General features: G+C 47.5%; 2 protein-coding genes and 2 pseudogenes across 2 annotated transcripts in view; 1 reads left to right on the plus strand and 3 right to left on the minus strand.

Annotated features, from left to right (window-relative positions):
• The window catches only part of LOC137637807 (tRNA (34-2'-O)-methyltransferase regulator WDR6), a 408,022-nt gene extending 397,191 nt beyond the window's left edge, over window positions 1-10,831 (plus strand). Inside the window, exon 13 of the mRNA XM_068369918.1 lies at window positions 10,473-10,831. Within this exon, the coding sequence (XP_068226019.1) occupies window positions 10,473-10,831 (359 nt within the window). The remainder of the gene's footprint in view (window positions 1-10,472) is intronic.
• LOC137653526 (DNA polymerase epsilon subunit 4-like) overlaps window positions 10,335-16,924 on the minus strand; it is a 42,010-nt gene continuing 35,420 nt past the window's right edge. The window contains exon 2 of the mRNA XM_068387000.1: window positions 10,335-11,865. Coding sequence (XP_068243101.1) covers window positions 11,725-11,865 — 141 coding nt within the window. The 3' untranslated portion in view covers window positions 10,335-11,724. The remainder of the gene's footprint in view (window positions 11,866-16,924) is intronic.
• On the minus strand, window positions 14,867-14,985 carry LOC137658868 (5S ribosomal RNA; annotated as a pseudogene).
• On the minus strand, window positions 15,489-15,607 carry LOC137659297 (5S ribosomal RNA; annotated as a pseudogene).

Here is a 16,924-nt window from a genome sequence, read left to right on the forward strand (position 1 = left end):
TCTATTTTTCCGTTTCCTTTGTGTCAGTCGTCCGCATCCGTACCTAGCCTAGGTTAGGATGGGGAACTGACGTGGTCCCCTGTCGGCCGGCAGAGTGTGCCGACCGGCAGAGACCCTTTCTTTTGAGTGCTGCCCGGTCCTTTCTTGGTCCCTCCACCGCTGCCGTCTGTAGATTCAGTAAGCTGCGGTTAGGAAGCCTGACTTAGTTTCTCCCCTTCCTCTCGGCACTCTTTCGGGTGCCGGGCACAGAGGCTCATAGCCTCTTAGCCCGGCACTCATTCTGTTGTCTTCTTATGTGTTGTCCTTGCCGTCTGCCGGCCTACAGGCTGGCCGCCGGTGGGGGGGGTGTTCTCCAGTTCTCTTGCTGTCGGTCGGCGATGGTTATATACCTTTGCCGGCCGGTCTCTCGCTCATCTGCCGGCCACTATGAGTGGCGGCCGGCAGCCGAGCGCTACCTGGTGTGGAGGCCAGCCGGCAGGGTTTGCTTACCGCTGCCGGCCGGCCTGCTACACTGCCCGGTTAGCCGGCCACTAAGAGTGATGGCCGGCAACGCAGTGCTACCCGGGTGGCTGCGGACTGGCAACCACTGCCGGCCGGTTCAGGCATGGGATCTGGAGTTCTCCCCAATAAGGGTGATCTGGAGTTGTGTACTTGAGATCTACCTTTGGAAAAAACGGGGGGGGGGGGGGGGGGGGTACTGACCGGCAATAGCCGGCCGGCACACCACCCTCATGTACTGTATCAGTTCTTTCTTGAGTGGTGTATTCAACCAAGGGAGACCATGATATAGTAGGTTACAACACTGTCTTTTCTAACTTACTTGTGTGACTTTGTGCAATCACTTGGTGTCGCCTTACAAGGATAAAAAGAGAATTCTTTTCATCCCTGGCCAAAATGGTAAAATTTTACCTTAGGTGTGAGCTACACCTAATTTCCTTGGGAAATATGATCTCTGGTTATTCTAGTAAAGACTAACTACGTGACTTTTGGCTGGTGGGCTTCCACAGGTGATTGTGTGGGTTTCACAAGTAGGTGTCTTTCCCTTATTCTTTGTGAATACTCATATGTACATGTGAATTGAAATTCACTTGATATTCATGGAAATTTTCTTCTTTTACAGGAGGAGCACCCGAAGTGTGATAGTGTCTTCTGCAATGTCCGCAGCAAGAACTTTTGCGGACATGTCTCGTGTAGGAGGCACGCGGCTTGTGCAGCCTCCAATGATGACCATCGCTACTGGGATCCGCAGGTATGTGCAGTATGTATTAACCTGCTATCAGAGGCTTTTGAATCCCCTAGGTCGGCGGAGTCAAGGGATGCAGCGAGGGAGAAGCTCCGTTTATGGGTAAGGGGTTTTCAGAAGAACACCACTGGACCTTATCTTCCTAATGAGAAGATGAGGGCATACCTCTTTCCCAAAGCTTCCACTGACGCTGTTGTTCCCCAGCCTCGGCCGGAGATCCCTCTCGTCCAGATCCCAGTGGAGGAGGATGTTGCGGATGCCATGCAGGACATCCAGTTGGATGACAAGATGTCTGACTTGTCCGATCGTGCGGAACAGGATCTCCTCGCAGAGGGTGAGGAGGAGGATCAAGACCCTATTGCCGTGGAGGAAGAGGTTCCCGTACCTTCAGACGTTCCGGTTCAGATCCCTGAACCTATCCCCTCTGCCTCGTCCGCTCTTCCAGCAGAGCTGGGACAGGCTCTCTCTTCCATCGTTGGTATGATCCAACAGATGCAGAGGGAGAATAATCAGAAGGCCGCTACTTTGGAGCTCCAGATGCAGAAGATCACAGCATCACGTGGACCTCCAAAGAAGCTCAACGTGAAGGACCTTCCTCTGTGCTCGGATGCCAACCCGTGGAGATATGCCGAGCACATGCCGATGACGATCGGGAAGATCGTCATGTCGGAGAAACTGGGCTCAGTTCCCCTTGAGGAGGTGGAATTCTGGCCCAGTAGAGGGGCCTACCCGGACTGTTATGTCCGTCTGAAGAAGGAGCCAGCCTCGAAGGAGGAGATGGAACCGAAGGAGGTGATCATCCTGGATCACTCCAAGGCTCAAGCTACCCTAACAGCTGCATTGAAGGAGAGGGGGTTCTCAAACTCTAAAGTTGCTGCTCTGAGTAAGAAGCACCCCTCCTTTGTATCCTCCCCGGCTAGGGCCTTCCCCTTTATGCAGAAAGGGTTCGCGGCTGTCTTGAAGGCGGTTGAAGCTGGCAAACCGTGTCCATCTCTGGAGGAATGCAAACCACTGTCGTTGGCCTTGCCGCTGGATAATAAGGACTGGAAGGAGGTGCACCTCACTTTCTCGGTTGGGAAGTTGGACGCCGACATTGCAGGTCAGCAGTTCGGCGAAAACCTTCCCAAGTTGTCGGAATTCCTCCTACGGAGGGAATTGGACACAAAGGAGCGCCTGGCAGCCTCGATGTCTCTCCAGACTAACATGGAGACAATGGCTAGCGACCCCAAGATGCCTGAGATGTTCATGGTCATGGCCAAGATCCATCTGGCCACGGTGACTAAGGACCTCTACTGCTTTGTCAAAGCGAGGAGGGCCTGTAGAGAGTTTGTTTTCGCCTCGGCCACAGTGAGGCATGAACCCAAGAGGCTCATTTCATCTAGCATCTGGGGTAAAGATCTCTTTCCCAACGATGTGGTCAAAGAGGTGGTGGACAAGGCAGCCACTGAGAACCGTAATCTTCTCCTTAAGTGGGGCCTGTCCCTTAAGAGGAAGTCTTCTCCTGATGAGGGCCCTCAGCCGAAAGGAAAGGCGAAGAAATCGAGGTTTTCCTCCCGTCCAGCCAAGCCTTTCAGACCACAAAGACAGCAGCAGCAGCAGCCAGCTTTGCCTCCGGTACCACAACTGGTAGCCCAGACCCCGACCACCTTCCAATGGGTACCCCAAGCCGTGTCATCAGCATCCCCGGCATTCAATCCAGTGTTCGAAGGGCAATCGACCACGTTTCGAGCAAAGCCCAGAGGTGCAGCCAGAGGTTCGGCGAGACGCCCCTCTAGGGGACGAGGATTCAGAGGTGGTCGCGGCCAGGGAGGCAAGACTGCAGGGCAGTCAAAGTGAAGTGTCGCCGGTAGGTGGGAGACTACAGTATTTCCGGGATCGCTGGACCTTCGATCCCTGGGCCCACAGCCTGCTCAAAAATGGACTGGGTTGGAGTTGGTACAGTACTCCGCCCCAGTGCCCTCAATTTTTCCAACACTCCACCCCCGTTTTGGAGGAGTACATCCAAGATCTGTTGGAGAAAAAGGTGATCCGGAGGGTAAAGTCCATCAAGTTTCAAGGGAGGCTGTTTTGTGTTCCCAAGAAAGACTCGGGGAAACTCAGAGTCATTCTGGACTTGTCACCACTCAACAAGTTCATAGTGAACCACAAGTTCAAGATGTTAACGTTACAACACATAAGGGCCTTACTGCCCAAGAGGGCATATACCGTCTCCATCGATTTGTCAGACGCATATTGGCACGTTCCAATAAGTCGCCGTCTCTAGAGCCCCCTACCTAGGATTCAAGCTACAACAAAAACTTTATGCTTTCAGAGCGATGCCCTTCGGGCTAAACATAGCCCCAAGGATCTTTACGAAGCTTGCGAGCGCAGCGCTCAAACAGTTACGCCTAAAAGGGTTCCAGGTAGTAGCCTACCTGGACGATTGGTTGGTGTGGGCAGCATCCAGAGCGGAATGCTTGCAGGCTTCCCTACAAGTGATTCAGTTCCTGGAATATCTAGGTTTCATGATCAACAGAAAGAAGTCTCGTCTTTCTCCAGCTCAGAGGTTCCAGTGGTTGGGAATTCACTGGGATCTAGTGTCACACCGTTTTTCCATTCCGATGTCGAAAAGGAAGGAAATAGCGGGGTCTGTCAGGAGACTTCTAGGTTCCGAGAGGATATCAAGACGCGAACAAGAGAGGGTTTTGGGCTCTCTTCAGTTCGCATCAGTAACAGACCCAGTGCTAAGAGCACAGCTAAAAGATGCAGCGGGAGTCTGGAGAACCTTTGCATCGAAAGAGCGAAGGGACTTGAAGAGACCGGTCCCACTTCGGCTACGTTCTATTCTCAGACCGTGGTCTCAAGCCAGTCGTCTAAAGAGGTCACTACCTCTTCAACCACCCCCCCCCCCCCCGTCGGTGACAATCCACACAGACGCCTCAAAGGTAGGGTGGGGGGGTCACTCCCATCGGAAAAAAGTGCAAGGGACCTGGTCCAAGCTATTTGGGACTTTTCACATAAACTTTCTAGAAGCTATGGCAGTGCTTCTTACCCTGAAGAAAGTATCCCCACGTCACTCGATCCATGTAAGGTTGGTACTGGACAGCGAGGTGGTAGTGAAATGTCTGAATCGGCGGGGATCGAGATCTCCACCTCTCAACCAGGTAATGTTAGCCATATTTCGACTGGCGGAGAAGAAGAAGTGGCACCTGTCAGCAGTTCACCTTCAAGGAGTCCGGAATGTGACCGCGGACGCTCTATCCAGGGTTACACCGATAGAGTCGGAATGGTCCCTAGACGCAGGATCATTCTCCTTCATCTTGAGACAAGTCCCAGAACTGCAGATAGACCTCTTCGCGACGAAGGACAACAAGAAGCTGCCGAGATATGTGTCCCCATACGTGGACCCCTTGGCGGAAGCAGTAGATGCGATGTCCCTCGATTGGAACAGATGGTCCAGGATCTACCTGTTTCCCCCTCACAATCTGATGTTGAGGGTCCTCAACAAACTGAGATCCTTCAAGGGAGTAGCAGCAATAGTGGCCCACAAGTGGCCGAACAGTGTATGGTTCCCTCTAGCTCTGGAACTACGACTAGAGTTTCTACCACTCCCGGACCCAGTTCTGTCCCAGCAAGTCCAGAAGTCGACTGTCTACGCTTCATTACAGAAAACCCGGACCCTGCAGCTCATGATTTTCTCTCCCTAGCGGTGAAGAAACGGTTTGGAATCTCGAAAGATAGCATCGACTTCCTGGAAGAATATAAGTGTAAGTCTACTAGAAGGCAGTACGAATCAGCATGGAAGAAATGGGTAGCCTTTGTCAAAGACAAGAACCCGCAAGAGATCTCTACGGAGTTCTGCCTATCCTTCTTCATCCACCTCCACGGACAGGGGCTGGCGGCTAACACGATTTCTACATGTAAGTCAGCTCTGACAAGACCCATTCTATATGCCTTCCAGGTAGACCTCGCTAACGAGATGTTTAATAAGATCCCGAAGGCCTGTGCTAGGCTTAGACCATCAGCTCCTCCAAAGCCTATTTCGTGGTCGTTAGACAAAGTCCTTCATTTTGCCTCATTACTGGATAATGAGGAGTGCGCATTGAAGGACCTGACTCAAAAAGTGATCTTCCTTTTTGCCCTTGCTTCTGGGGCCAGAGTTAGTGAGATTGTGGCCCTCTCGAGAGAGGAGGGCCGGGTTCAGTTCCTGGATGGGGGAGAACTGAACCTGTTTCCGGACCCTACGTTTCTCGCTAAGAACGAGTTGCCCACCAACAGGTGGGGTCCCTGGAGAATCTGCCCTCTGAAAGAAGATGCATCTCTATGTCCCGTAGAATGCCTAAAGGTCTATCTTCGTAGAACTTCAGACTTCCATGGGGGCCAACTATTCAGAGGAGAAACATCGGGCTCGAATTTATCTTTAAATCAGCTTAGGGCGAAAATTACATATTTTATTCGCAGAGCGGATCCTGACAGTTCACCTGCAGGTCATGATCCGAGGAAAGTTGCTTCATCCTTAAACTTCTTTAACTTTATGGATTTTGAACACCTTCGTTCATATACTGGCTGGAAGTCTTCCAGGGTATTCTTTCGCCACTATGCTAAGCAAGTGGAGCAGCTAAAGAGGTCTGTGGTAGCAGTTGGTTGCGTCGTTAACCCTGCTGTTTAACTCTGCGAGGAACAGTGGAATTATTTGGGACTTTGATTCTTGGGTGAGTGTATAGTTATATGCGTTGATATAACTAGTAGTGAAGGCTCTGGGAGCCCACAGTGACTGTTCCAGCGTTATGGTGATGGTAGCACAAGTACAGACAGGTGTGCCGAGCGTTGCTAACGCTAATGTCAGTGGATAGTAACATGGACGTTAACTTTGATACCTTGGTATGCGACAAGTGACCTGATTGTTTTCTTTCAGATAACCATACATCCATGCACTACGGTACTTGTGTAAATTGTTGGTCATCCACCTATCATATGTATATATTTATGGTAACCATGTCTATTTATTGTTACTCAATAAACTTGTTCTCGGGAACCTTGCGTCTCCTTCACCTATATTGATTTCATGTTAATTATTGAGCATTTAGCCTATGTATATTAATCGGGGATATCTATAATAGCCTATTCCTTAATGCAAGCCTTGTTGCACTGGTTTATACTTTCCTTAGCATAAAGGGCTCCACCCCTCTCTGAGGACGGTGGCGGCAGCAAGTTTAATCCTACGCAGATATAACCTTTTTGTCTATTTTTACTTCGACCAGGGTGCTGGTCGGGATTTTTTCCCTTGGATGCTGTAGTTCCGTAAAGACTATGCTTTACTTCATATAGAGTGAGACCACTATATTGTACTGGCTGGCGAGTGATTCATACGTAGGTATATGTACTCTTCGTTCGTTTCTAGAGTCTAGTAGGACTCCTCCCTGTAGGGGGCAGGAAGCGCTTTCATGGCTTATGATTAGTGAAAAGATGTATAACGGTAACATCTTAGGTCTTTCAGTCGAGTTGACTAAGAAACATTCCTGAGGAGTACGGCACGTATTGAGAATCCACAGATACAGTAATGCTCTGGTATACTTCCATCAGGACGACATGGCTTGAGCCCAAAAAACGGATTTTGAGCGAAGCGAAAAATCTATTTTTGGGTAAGATGGCCATGTCGTCCTGATGGACCCGCCCTGTCCCTTTTTCAAAAAAAAAAAAAAAAAAAAAAAAAAAAGAGAAAAGGGTTGTAGGACCCCTCCCTACATACAGTATCTGTAGCACCTCGTGTATCGCTACAAGGAATACAGATGGCGCCGCAAGCGGCGCAGGGCACGCTTTCGAAACGGGGAGGAGAGATGCCTTACGAACGGCTCCCCCCTTTCTTATCGTTTTCGTTTTCTTGCCATTTGACCCCTACGAAGTGTTAACTCTATTCGGGGTATAGATTGCTATGAGGCGTGTCAAGAATACGTCCACTGATATTTACGATATCCCTAAGGTCTTTTTTAGGGATACTCGCTCCAGGAGTTAGAATTCTGGGTACCTTAAGGTAAATTCTCTGGGAATATCGCCGTAGTTGTAATATACCCTAGGAAGCTGCCTTTAAGGAACTTCCATCAGGACGACATGGCCATCTTACCCAAAAATAGATTTTTCGCTTCGCTCAAAATCCGTTTTCTAAAAGCTTTTACTGTAATATCATTATTTATCACTTTCATCGTGCGCGTTAAATGCCTTTGTTTATTACGATCGAAGATGGAGCGTACTTTATGACGCCGCCGTTTCAGGCAGCGTCATAAAGAAAAACATTTCATTTGGAAGTCCTAAGAAAAATTAAGTAAAACATTGGTAATAACAAAATCAACATACTGTATAATCAATATAATCGATGCAAAAACTAACCTATGCACAGATGTGTACACTAAATGCGTTTGTTTCTTCATTATGATCAGAGATAAACGTAAACAAAACATTGGTTGCCATTTTTTATCGTGCTTTTTGGCATGTTTAGGAAACGCATGATATAAAATCGCCTTTAATATTTGTACCTGTTTTAGTTTAGGGTACTGTAGTACATGCATTAAGTGTTCTGTACATTAAAGGGTAGTTTGTTAACAGTACTACGTACAAGGGAAGGTTTTAAAAGTCTGAATATACATGTTAAATAAATACGTAAATATGGTGTCACTACTTCGCGGATTTTCACCTATCGCGGTCGGGTCTGGAACCTATCTACCGCGATAAACGAGGGCTCACTGTAATTCCAATTCACACATAGAATCACTTCTTAACACAACTCTTTTATATGTCAAATTAACTATTGTATTTTAACATATCTGCTTTATGCTCTTTTATTTCTGACAAGCCCTCTAAGATTATGTGTACCCATGCTTCAAGTGGTTTAACGACCTTGGTTCACTCCAGGAGAGGCTGAGATGGGCTCAATGATATGCTCGTTAATATCTGAGGAGATAATATTTCTCCTTTTACAGGTACTTGTCTCTCCTTTCCCGCACTGGCACTAACTCTCTCATGACTTTCTATTGGCAAAATGCACCCTCCAGCCATTACTGTTACTGTCTTCTTCCCCCGCAAATGTATATTTTATTATTCCTAATGAAGTCAAAACCAAGTATAGCCTCGATTCCTGGAATTCCCAAGATAGGTATGATAAAAAAATCATGTGTAAACTTCACAGATCTGACCTTAAAGTTGACTATCATTATATGGCTTGCCTGTAGTTTATTTCCTCCTGACGTTTTCAAGGATGATGAGTGTAGCTGACTGTGGTGGGTTTAAGGAGCTTCCTTGTTCAAGAACCAAAATGCTGGCTCCTGTGTCAATCGCCGCTCAGATTAAATTATCTGCTAGGTCTATTCTGACCACTAAAATTCCGAGCTTCCAATTTGGATCCCAATATGGACAGCACAGTCTATCGACCTTGCTTGAAATATCGTCGCCCCTGCTACTGTCTCTAGTGCTGCAGGGTGAGGTTGGGGGTATTGAGGGAGGCGCCATTGCCTGCATGCCCGTTGGGCCCCGCTAGATCGTACTCTCTGCCTCGTAATTACGAGGACAGGTATTAATTTAGGCTAGTCAAAGTCTCTAGAGTAAGTAATATCAAGACAGTCAACCTGGGTGACAAAGCAGGCACTTTCATGAATGACTAAAGGACTGTATGCACAACAAGTTGCAATTGAAAACATTCTGAAAATGTACCGGTTCAAACGAGAGGGGTATGGGATCGTCCTCTATTCCCACAATTATGGACTCTTCAAGAGCCAACACAAGAAAACCGTCATGCAAAACTTCCAACGTGAGAATCCAGGATTGTTCCACATGTAGAGTTGAACCTGGAAGTAGGATAGATTTGGCACAGATTTGGATAGAAGATGGAAAGGGGAAGGATAATCCCAGGCTCTGAGTCACCCCAACACCTTTCCTTTTACCTCTTAACCCCCCTTCATGGATTTAATCAGGGATGAGGAAAGAACAGGTAGAGCAGAGTCATACACACTATAAAAAGCTGTTAGTAGTCCTTCCTGGAGTTTGGAGGTTTGTGCCTTCCTCAAACCCAAGCCAATGGAGGAGGTTGGTGCCTTCCTCAAACCTAAGCCAAATGGCATGGCCACCTCCAAAGACTTTGCAGCAGTCACCCTCGAAAGGTCAAAGACCTTAAAGAATATCATTGGGTTAATGAAGGAGTCTTGACGCATGGCTCTCCACTTCCAACGCTACCTCAATGTCACCCTTTGGAAAGGAAGGCAAGGAGTCAAGGACCATTCCAATACAAAGTGCAATTGCCGTCTTAGTGTCAAAAGCTGAGCAGGTTGATTATCTGGTGAGAAAACACAAACCAGCAGAGCTTTGGCCAGGACTGCAGAGTTGGACCAAGTACAAAGGCAAAATTTGCTACTTTGGCCAACTGCCAGTCTATCAACAGTGCTGTATCGACGGTGGTCATGACTAGAGGCAATGTATACAGTCCTCTGTCTGATTGAAGGGATCAGTTAGACCGAAGTGAGTTTTCAGACCAGCTCCACTAGGAAGTTTCGACCACAAGAATCCACACTAGGGTTCCAAATCTTGTTGGGTGCCGAAACAATTCACACCAGACACAACCTTCAAGGTCCATGATTGCCTTGTTCCCTTTGATTGCTCTAACTCTGTGGACTGAAACTGAAGACATCACACTGCAAGTCAGAACCCTCCTAGGTCAGACCTCCAAGGCTCTTTATCCCTCACAAGAGATTTTTCCCTCTTCCTAGAATACAAACACTCAAATCTAAGAATAGAGACGGAATGTATAATTGGGGGGGGCCAATAATGGATTAGGCATCAAACAGCTTAGTTCCATGTCCGGGAAACGATCCCTGGTACCACCAGTCAACCAAGAGAGGAAGCAGTATCATGTATCTTCCCTCTAGTGATCAGGTCTGGGTGTCTGGCCTCGCTCGGTGCTCGTAAGCTATTTAAAAGATATAAGGTTTGTATTTGCGTAGGAATAAAATTTTTAAAAAATTAGAAATTAGACAAACAGCAATACATCTTGGTCATAAATAGTTACATTAAAAAATGTTTTAGACAAACAGCAATACATCTAGGTCATAAATGGTTACATTAAAAAATGTTTGTGGTGTTAAAAGTTTATTTGAAAAGATAATATGAATTAATATAGAATTATATTTATAATTGTGGCAAAAGATATTTACATAGCCTTGAACATTTATTTTCACATTAATCCTAACATTTTCTTTTTTCTCTCTAGGTCTAAGCTGGCTCACACCATACCATTTAATAAGTACTTCAATTGATCAGCGAGTAACTATATGGAAGATCCATAAGGTTGACGACCGAGATAACACCCAGTTCAGCTCATACAGAAATCAAGATGAAATAAAATCAAAAAGCAATCATAATCCATTTACAGATCATTCTGGAAATGAAAAGCTGGAAGTTCTGTCTACAAATTTTACTGGAGTGCCTGATGTGAAAGGATTAACAGTTAGCAACATTACTAAACATATTACACAGACCAAAGAAAACCCAAGAGAAAGTTCACTTTCGAAAAGGGTATTCCTTTATGGAGTGGGGCTGCAAGTATATGATATTGAAATAAATGAGTGAAATGAAGTATTTATTTTTGTCATTGTCTTTCCAAAGGTGATACAGAGAATTAATAAATTTTCAGGGACTATTTTCAGTCTAATAAATATCTTTAGTTCTGTGGTGATGAATATAAAAGATAATTCTTTATCTTCTTACGAAAGAAGCTATAAATATATTATTTCTGGACAATACCTTGGTCAAATAGTAAAATATTCATACCTTTATGGGGCTGCCATCTTTCTATGAAAAACTGAAATTTGTATTCCTTAAAATTTAGAATTTAGACAACTACTGATAACTTGGCTCTGATATTCCTCAATAGAGAACTTTGTTCCTCTAAATGATGACCCTTTTTTTTTTGTTCTTATATATATATATATATAAAAAAAAAAAAAAGTTTTCTTCTAGCGGTAGGTTTTCTTACCTTGTTCCTTGTGGCTAAATTGTGAACATTTTCCTTGTGTGGAAGCAATTACTGTACTAAACACTGCGATACTAAATTCTAACTATTTATCATAAACCAAATTCACAGGCTTCTCAAAACATTTGTAAAATCCTGACTATAGTACTTAAAATTATGTTACAGTTGAAGCTGTGGGCTCTCTGAAAAATTTTATTGCAGTATGCAATTTTAATAGAAGCCAATTACATGTTTATATTATTCTCATAAAGCTCCTAAATTCTTCCAAAAGCTTAGAATATAACAGATTTTTTGTTTGAAGAGGTAGAGCATCTTTTTACATCCTACGAGAGATACGTAAACATGCATTTGAGAATTCCTGGATTTACTGATGAAAATTAAAAAAATATAGTATATTTAAGAATAAGAAAATTAAGACTTTCTGCACTTTTGCAAGTACAGTACTGTACTGTATAAACTAATACATTGTATCAGTTCACAAATATGAACACTATTCCATTGCTCCATCCAGGAATGCTAAAGTATCGATGGCATTAATACAGTTGTCCAAATCCCGTTTGGATACAGTTTTCTTGCGTGACTGGACAGTGTATTGACAAACTTCTTGCACCAAACTATCAATAAAAAGTTCCTGTAGAAATAACATACATATCAGTATATTGTACATACTATGAATTAATACTTTCAAGTTCAGCATTTTAACAATAGTATAAGAATACAAATGCAATTTTAATAACAAAATATGACAAATTCGAAGATAATTTGTATTTTTCCTAACCATACAAACCTTAGCTATTTACAGAGGGTTTACCTTTTAGCGCAGCTGAAATGGCGAGCCATTAGAATTTAACGAGGGTGTATTACCCCCGCCCTAGTTAGCGGGGGGTAGGGGAGTGGTAGCTAGCTACCCATCCCCCCCCCCTCACACACAGATGAATGCTCACTTTCACTTAGAGGTAGGACTTGTCTTGGGGAACAGGGCTGGCGGGCAAATGTGTAAATAGCTAAGGTTTGTATGGTTAGGAAAAATACAAATTATCTTCGAATTTGTCATTTGTTCCGTAACCGAAATACAAACCACGCTATTTACAGAGGGTGACTTACCCCTTAGGTAGGGTGGAAAGTCCCCAGCCATACTGGCTTTGGCTTTACCCGGGGACTCAGAATCCGAGTGAGTCGCACTCGAGAAAAGGAGTCCCTGCACCTCACAAGTTCCTTGCTCCGCAAGGAACCATGTGGCCTACGTAAGCTTGTGTGTGAAGGAAGAAGTGTGACCCGTCCTAGGCAGTTGACCTGGAGTTCCAGAAGGAACTCTGGGTTAGGACGTTCCCAATACCACCTCGTCAGGGTATGGGGGACGCGACAGTATTGACTCAATACTCGGAACACAAGGAAGCATTGTTTACCTGCAGAGGTTCGAGGTCAGCTATGCAGAGACCAGGATGCTGCTTCCCCGTAGAGGGGATGATGAAGAAAGAAATAAGAGAAAGACAAACTTCTTTCGTTCATGCAGACTAAAACCTGATAACAATGCCCTGAACCTTCTGCTACCTGTCCAAAAAGGAGCCTGAGGTTAGACCAGCTGTTGTGTAGCCACCACAGAGCGATAGAAAACGTATTGAGACTCCTGTGGGTCACGCCCTGCAGGAAGCGGGCTGCGAAGGTCATTAGACGCTTCCAGACTCCAGCTTGTAGCACCTGCGTCACAGAGTAGTATTACTCGAAGGCGAGGGACGTTGCGATGTATCCAACATCGTGCTGTAGGGCGACGTGACGGGGGAGAGTCTGGAGACAGGTCGAGATGAATGTCCTTGAGTCTGGGCTGAAGAGGTATACTGGTGACTCTCCCCCGTGTCCTCCTTGTGCTCCCAAATCGGCTACAACTGAGGACAAACTGCAGCTGTTCCCAAAGCTAACCTCTCGATTCCTTTACTGGCAAGAAAGAGAAGGTCTTGGGACATCAGATACAGAATGGAGACTCAAAATCTTGAATGAATTGGACCGAAGGGCCGGGACCCCCAGATTCTGAGTCTAGCCAACAACTCAGGAGCGAACCTGAATGCTGCCTTCCCCTCTTCCTTAGAAAGGGTGGAGTCGTAAGAGACCAAGAGGATTGCTTACACACTGGCCGTGGCCAGAGTGAGCAGGAGACCCAAGGCGGAATGCAATCCGAGGACTGTCGTAAGGGGTCTTGAGAAGATCTCTTAAAGGACTAAAAGTCCGAGCCATGCTCCAAGTTGGAGGTCTTCCTCCGACTAGGGCAGGGACGATCGTAGCTTCGCATGAGCGAGGAAAGGTCCAGCGGGAAGGAAAAAGTTATTCCTTTAAGCCTGAAGGTCAGGGAAAGGCTGAGCGACAGGCTTCATTGCCGAGAGCGGAAAGGAGTTTCCTCCCGCCGAAAGGCAATAAGACCGTTATTGCTGGAGAAGAGGCCTCAAGGGAAGAGGTATATCTCCCACGGCACCAACCACCGAAGACTCTTCACTTTGCTTGGAAGACCCCTGCGGATGACTATCGCAGATGACGCTACCTCCATACCGCGACTGTAGCGGGTTGTCTCTTCTTGAGGAGGAGGCGTAGTGTCTCCAGGCATGAAGCCGAAGCGACGCCCCGGTTCGGGAGAGATGTCGCAGTGTGGTTGTTTGAGTAGTCTGCGCCGTGGGAGAAGCTCTCCCGGGAGTTCCGTCAGGGGAAGCAGAGGGTTCAGAAACCGTTCTGCGCATAGTCCCAGTGGAGCTCTCCCATTGAAAGGTTGACAGACAACCTGGTCTTGTTGAGACCCATTGTCCACAGACAAAAAGGAGGGAAGACGCAGGCGTCGAAGTTGTCCCACCATCACCGGAATGCATCTTGCCAGAGTCTCGGGGTCTGAGACTGGGGGGAAGAACAGCGGAAGCTTGAGGTTCCAAGCTGTCGCGATCAGGTCCCCCAGACCAGAACTTGCTGGTTACTCAAGGTCAAAGACCCCCAGGTACACTCTTTCTACGAGGCTCTGCTCGGATAGTCGGAGAGAACATTCCTCTGCCTGGAAGGAGAGAGCCGATGGTGGTATTGAGATAATCTCAATCATCCCGGTATCTCTACTGCAAGATGTGAAGGTGTGAAAATGCGTCCGCTGCTGGTTAGAACACGCCAGAATCATGAAGTCGACGCGCACGGGGCGACTCGGCAGGAGCTGTAGGATCTGTAGAGGGGCCAGACTACGGCCCCTAAGCCTGCCTGAATGATGGAGAGGTATCCTTCAGGTCTTGATCATAGGCCTGGACCGGAACATGCCCCCCCCCCTTTCCTTTGACGAGTCCGAGAACAGCATCAAGAATGTGGGGAAAGGACGAGAATATCCACTACCATAAAGAGGTTCCATAGGTCAACACCCATTGCAGGTCTAATAGTCCCGCTGGTCCCATAGGGGCCAGGAAGTCCGGTTAAACGTTGCCTGAAACCACCGGAACTTGGACCGCCCCACATGGAACTTATCCTGAGGCGACCGTTTGGACTATAGACGGGTCAATGAGGAAAGGAGAACTAGGAAACGTTCCAAGGTAGGGCTGAAAGCTCTGCTTGACTGAGAACAGGTACTGCGACTCTCCTCAGTCTTGCCACAGTCAACTGAAAGGAAGGCTCGGAGGATGTGGCAACAGAATCTGGCGTCCCCAGGTGGTCACCCATCCAAGTACCGACCAGAACCGACGTTGCTTAACCTCGCTGGACGGACGAGAAGCAGGGTTTCCAACGTGGTAAGGCTGTTGACTCAATATCATGGCCAGATACTCCAGATGTTGAGGCAGAAGAAGAGAAGGCTCCAAGCAAAGTACCATGAACCCACACTCATGGTAAGCATCCGGAAGCTTGTCCCGGCGCTGAAGAAGGTCGAATCCGAGCCTACAGGAGTTGACCAGCCCTCCAAAAAGCAGAGGCGGCGGAAGCCTGCACCTGAGCGGCCATGAGGAAAGCAGGGAGAGTTCTCTGGGGAAAAAAACCTGCTATGCCACGGCGGGATAGCCACACTGCATCATAAGCAGGAATACTTGCAGTCTAGGCTGAATTCCACAAGCTCCCTGGAAGATGGATGGAATGGAAACTGAAAGTACCCGTCCTTCCTGAGGCGACCGTTTGGACTATAGACGGGCCAATGAGGAAAGGAGAACTAGGAAACGTTCCAAGGTAGGGCTGAAAGCTCTGCTTGACTGAGAACAGGTACTGCGACTCTCCTCAGTCTTGCCACAGTCAACTGAAAGGAAGGCTCGGAGGATGTGGCAACAGAATCTGGCGTCCCCAGGTGGTCACCCATCCAAGTACCGACCAGAACCGACGTTGCTTAACCTCGCTGGACGGACGAGAAGCGGGGTTTCCAACGTGGTAAGGCTGTTGACTCAATATCATGGCCAGATACTCCAGATGTTGAGGCAGAAGAAGAGAAGGCTCCAAGCAAAGTACCATGAACCCACACTCATGGTAAGCATCCGGAAGCTTGTACCATGAACCCACACTCATGGTAAGTATCCGGAAGCTTGTCCCGGCGCTGAAGAAGGTCGAATCCGAGCCTACAGGAGTTGACCAGCCCTTCAAAAAGCAGAGGCGGCGGAAGCCTGCACCTGAGCGGCCATGAGGAAAGCAGGGAGAGTTCTCTGGGGAAAAAAACCTGCTATGCCACGGCGGGATAGCCACACTGCATCATAAGCAGGAATACTTGCAGTCTAGGCTGAATTCCACAAGCTCCCTGGAAGATGGATGGAATGGAAACTGAAAGTACCCGTCCTTCCGAACCAGGGTTTAAGGAGTCCTGTCGCCTCGTTACCAGTCTGATCGATTCTGCTGTTCTACGCTGGCCGAAGTTTGTTCGACAAACTTGATCAGGGCTGAGAGGTCGACTACGGAACTCCCCTCTCAGATCCTTCCCTACAAGAAAGGATCGACTGAAGAGGCCAGGGGTGAAGCCGTCGATGATCCTATGGAGGACCTTCGCCTAAGGTATGGATCATTCTGCCCAACCGGGGAACTCTTGCCGACGCTATGGCATAGAGGTTCAGAGACACTGAATTCGCTGACAGAGACGGCAGGCGCGATAACCTTGGCTGATCACAGAGATTGTGCGGGAATGGGCATCGGGAAGCTGTCATCCGGATGAGTAACCTTAAGCATCCTTCCAGCGAGAAACCTGCAATCCTAGAGTTCGTGAACTCTGCCGCTCCTTTTAGGACTATGCCCCCCCGGGGGAGCCTCCCATGCCATCTGTTCCTGACAGGAGGAAACTGCAATTGGACACCATGTCCCAGTTGTCGTAGCCGATAACTTAGGCCGACGTGGTTGAAAGAAAAGGGCGCTGGAGCCCTGCAGAGTCTGGAAGAAAGCGCCTGGGAGGAGTGAAAACGGAAGCCGATTTCCTCCGCACAGCCGCTGTCTAAGTCTCTGTCCTTGGGCACAAACAAACTCTTCTCAAGGATGGAAGGGTGTCTGAGGTCGTCGACCTCCACAGATGAGACACCCGAAGGAAGCCCTCAGTCAGCGCGTCCAGATGGTACAACATCGAGCTTGTCCGCAAGTTAGATACTTAACGACGAAAGGCCAAGGTGCCTGAGCTCGAGAGGAGGAAAGTACCCATGATCTTCCTGTAGCTTCCTTGAACCAAACCTCGGGCCGTAACCGAGGAGGGAAAGGACCTGGTAAGCCCCCAGAGGAAGGGGTAAGCA

The sequence above is a fragment of the Palaemon carinicauda genome, chromosome 1, assembly GCF_036898095.1.
Source record: "Palaemon carinicauda isolate YSFRI2023 chromosome 1, ASM3689809v2, whole genome shotgun sequence".
Classification (NCBI taxonomy): Eukaryota; Metazoa; Arthropoda; class Malacostraca; order Decapoda; family Palaemonidae; genus Palaemon; species Palaemon carinicauda.